The sequence below is a fragment of the Gekko japonicus genome, unplaced genomic scaffold (assembly GCF_001447785.1).
Source record: "Gekko japonicus isolate JY-2015 unplaced genomic scaffold, Gekko_japonicus_V1.1 scaffold4858, whole genome shotgun sequence".
NCBI lineage: Eukaryota > Metazoa > Chordata > Lepidosauria > Squamata > Gekkonidae > Gekko > Gekko japonicus.
This window is the reverse complement of record NW_015163233.1, coordinates 13,346-16,626: the sequence shown is the minus strand read 5'-3', so window position 1 is coordinate 16,626 and position 3,281 is coordinate 13,346. Positions and strand designations below refer to the sequence as shown.

General features: G+C 48.0%; 1 protein-coding gene across 2 annotated transcripts in view; it reads left to right on the top strand.

The window, feature by feature from the left end:
• TNNI2 (troponin I type 2 (skeletal, fast)) overlaps window positions 1–3,281 on the top strand; it is a 17,616-nt gene that overhangs the window by 1,858 nt on the left and 12,477 nt on the right. The window contains exons 2-3 of one of the 2 annotated variants that reach the window (XM_015407194.1): window positions 344–368; window positions 824–834. Coding sequence is in view for 1 of the 2 variants with exons in the window: in XM_015407193.1 (XP_015262679.1) it covers window positions 361–368; window positions 824–830 (15 nt within the window). In the remaining variant the exon portion in view is untranslated. The remainder of the gene's footprint in view (window positions 1–343; window positions 369–823; window positions 835–3,281) is intronic. The other variant, XM_015407193.1, reaches the window with a different exon arrangement.

The following is a 3,281-nucleotide window of genomic DNA, read 5'->3' as shown; positions in this document are numbered from 1 at the left end:
GGAAGAGATCCCTGATCGTAATAAAAAACTAACCTAAGCGCTCAGTCACAAAACAGGCTCTTCGTCTTCTGTTTCAGATTGTAATAAAAGTGCCCAGTTCGAGTGTGCATTACTTCTATCACTGTTAAAAGTCAGAAGTACTCTGAACCACAGAGGTTTCTCCAGTGTATTTGACAATCTGCTTGAGTTTGATAACTGTTTCCCCATTCAAAGGAGGCTGCACAGCTGGGAAATGTATACAAGCCAGTATCTATTTTCTGGTGAAACTTATGTGCCCAATTACATTTCATAGAAACAATTAAGTTCCAGGTGTACATATGATGTCTTTCTCTGTGCATTGCAGGTGCTGATCATCCCAAGATGGCTGAGTAAGTTTCCACCGTGCTTCACCTGGGAAACGCTTTTTAAAAAAAATTATTCTAGAGCTCTAAAAATATTCTTGAAATCTATCGCTTTAATAAGAAAACAGTTTTCTCCACCTGGATCTAGCTAGAACTACAGAAGTGGACCGCCGTGCATGTATTCCACCGGGACGAGACACAGCATGCTTAAATGAGCCCTCTGCATGGGACGTCCCGTCTCATCCAGCAGCTGAGGCCTGGCACACATGGAGCCCTTTCAAAAAGCTAAAATTATGCCACTCAGATGGATTAGGTTTCATCTCTTTCTCTGTCAGACGGCTTGATCAGCATGGTTTTAACTTCCCTGCGTAGCACCGACTGCTGCCTGCGTGTATGAATCAAGATATCTGCTTTTTTTTGCCTTGATACTAATTACCTTCTTTTCTTCTCTCCTTTCTTTCTGTGACTTTCTTCTTCAACAGAGAGGAAGTAAGTTTTTTCATTCTTTTCTTTAAAACACGGTTTCCATGCTATCTCCCTGTGTTTCATCTTGGAGAGGAGCTTAGGAGACAGACGGTCCTTCCTCCAGAACTCGCCTCCTCACTAGTCTAGATAAAAGCTAGTTCCCAACATCTTCCCCTTCTAGAAAGACCGAGGATGGGGCGGCATGAATGAACAGGCAGGGCTATTGAATTAATCTTTTTTCTTGAAAATATCCCACTATTCAGTCACTGGACTTACCGGAATGGCTTAGAACAGTGAAAAAAGGATCGGTTTAAAGAGATGACACGAAGGAAAAACAGCACCAAACGTAACAAATTGAAAATATTAACGAGTTGCTGTGTAGATAGAAGCAGGGCTGATTCCCAGTAGCTGGGGGTAACAGGCAGTGTTCCCTCTAAGCGGAGTTAGTGTGAGCTAGCTCACAGTTTTTTTTAGCCTCCGGCTCACAGATTTTTGTCTGAGCTCTCAGGAAGGAGGGCTCCAGAGCAAACTAATTTATGCAGGCAGGCAGATCGTTTGCTCACAGTTTTAATACCAGTAGCTCACAAAGTAGAGTTTTTGCTCATAAAACCCCACAGCTTAGAGGGAACATTGGTCACAAGTACAGGGTGTCGTTTTAGGGCTCTTTTTGTAGTAGGAGCTTCTTTGCATATTAGGCCACACACCCCTAATGTAGCCAATCCTCCAGGAGCTTACAGAGCTCTTCTTACAGGGGCCACTGTAAGCTCTTGGAGGATTGGCTACATCAGGGGTGTGTGGCCTAATATGCAAAGGAGTTCCTGCTACAAAAAGAGCCCTGCCCGGGATCAAGTGTTGTCCTTTAGTTTCTCTCACATACATGAATGGTAGCCATTCACTCCTGTGGGGAAAGGAATGCTCGGGGACATTGGCTGCCCTGAGGGGGAAACCTGTTTCTGCTCCCTGGTCCTCAGCGTTAGAGATCCAGTAAGAAATGCAGTGTGCTCCTGCCTGCAGAACAACCAGCAGTTCAAGCAAGAAGATCCCCGTCCCCCATTTTGGTTACCATTATTTACATGAATATAAAGGAACATGGACACAGGGCAAGCTAAAACTAGTCAACTGCCCCAAACACAGGTCAAGGCTGCCTCTTGGTTGATCTGAGGTGTCAAGGGACACAAGAGAATGTTCACACGTCCCCCTGTGCCACTTTAGCAGCATCCAAGGCAAAGTGCAGAAGCACACCTTGGACCTTAAGTGACAGCGGGTTGAAGACACATCTGTCATCTCCTCTCATGTCAGCACCCAAAATAGCCACCTGGGTCACTTGGGCAGTGAAAGGGCCCTGCACGGACCTTTCACTGACATCCTGTTTGCCAAGGTGACTTTTAGAAGATGCTAGTAGTCTCTGTGAGTATATATAAGTTCCTAACTGAAGAACTGTTAGAGGCCAAATGTCCACTGCTTGTGTATGCTGCCCAGGGGTCATTTTGTAGAAAAAGAGGTGCAGGAGCTCATTAGCATAACTTATTTGCATATGCCACACCCCCTGACATCACTGGAAGTGTGTCAGAAGGCAATACCCACCACTCAGGCTCCGCTGGACTGTTTTAGATTGCTAGCTATTGGGGGGTTGGAACGTGCAGATCTGCCGTCGCAGAGGAGGGAGAGCTTGTACCTGAATAAAACTTGGCCTTAAAGGTGTCACTGGACTGTTTTGGACCAGGGGGCCGGGCTCTGCAACTTACCTGGCTGCTTCTTGCTCTGACTGAGGGCTGCTGGGAGCAGGGGGTGGGGCTTGTTGCATGTGCCCGCCCCCTGGGCTCTTTACTGCCGGAGCTCCGCTCCTGTGCGCTCCTGCAGGAAATGACCCCCGAATGCTTCCAGTGCATTTGTCCTCAGTGCACTAATCTTGTCCAGTAGAAAAATGGTGAAAGACACAAGAAATCAGAATCAGTAGCAAGTAGGAATCCCAGTGTCCAGGTGGGATCTGGGGATCCTCCAGAATTACAGCTCAGCTCCAGGCTGCAGAGATCAGTTCCCCTGGAGAAAGTGGATGGCTTGGAGTCAATAGCTTTGTACCCCACTGAAGTCCCTGTGCTCCCCAGACTTCATCCCCAAATTTCCAGGAGTTTCCCAACCTGGATTGGGCACCCTTAACCCCTCCGTCCCCCACCAGTGGCCAGGGCGGATCTGGCAACCCTAGTGGCAAGCTTCCCATTTGTATTTCACGAGGTCTAGGCTATTAATGTTAGGAGCTGCGGTGGCTCAGGTGGTTAAGACGCTGAACTGCTGGCCGTGGAAGGTCGGTCGTTCAGCAGTTCGAGACCCGAGTGTGCTGCATGACGGAGTGAGCTCCCATCTCTGGCCCCAGCTCCTGCCAACCTAGCCGTTTGGAAGCAAGACATTGGTCCCTGCCACACGGCAGGGAAAACAACGGGCAAACTGCGGCTAATCTGAGCCGCACCAAAGTTGAGA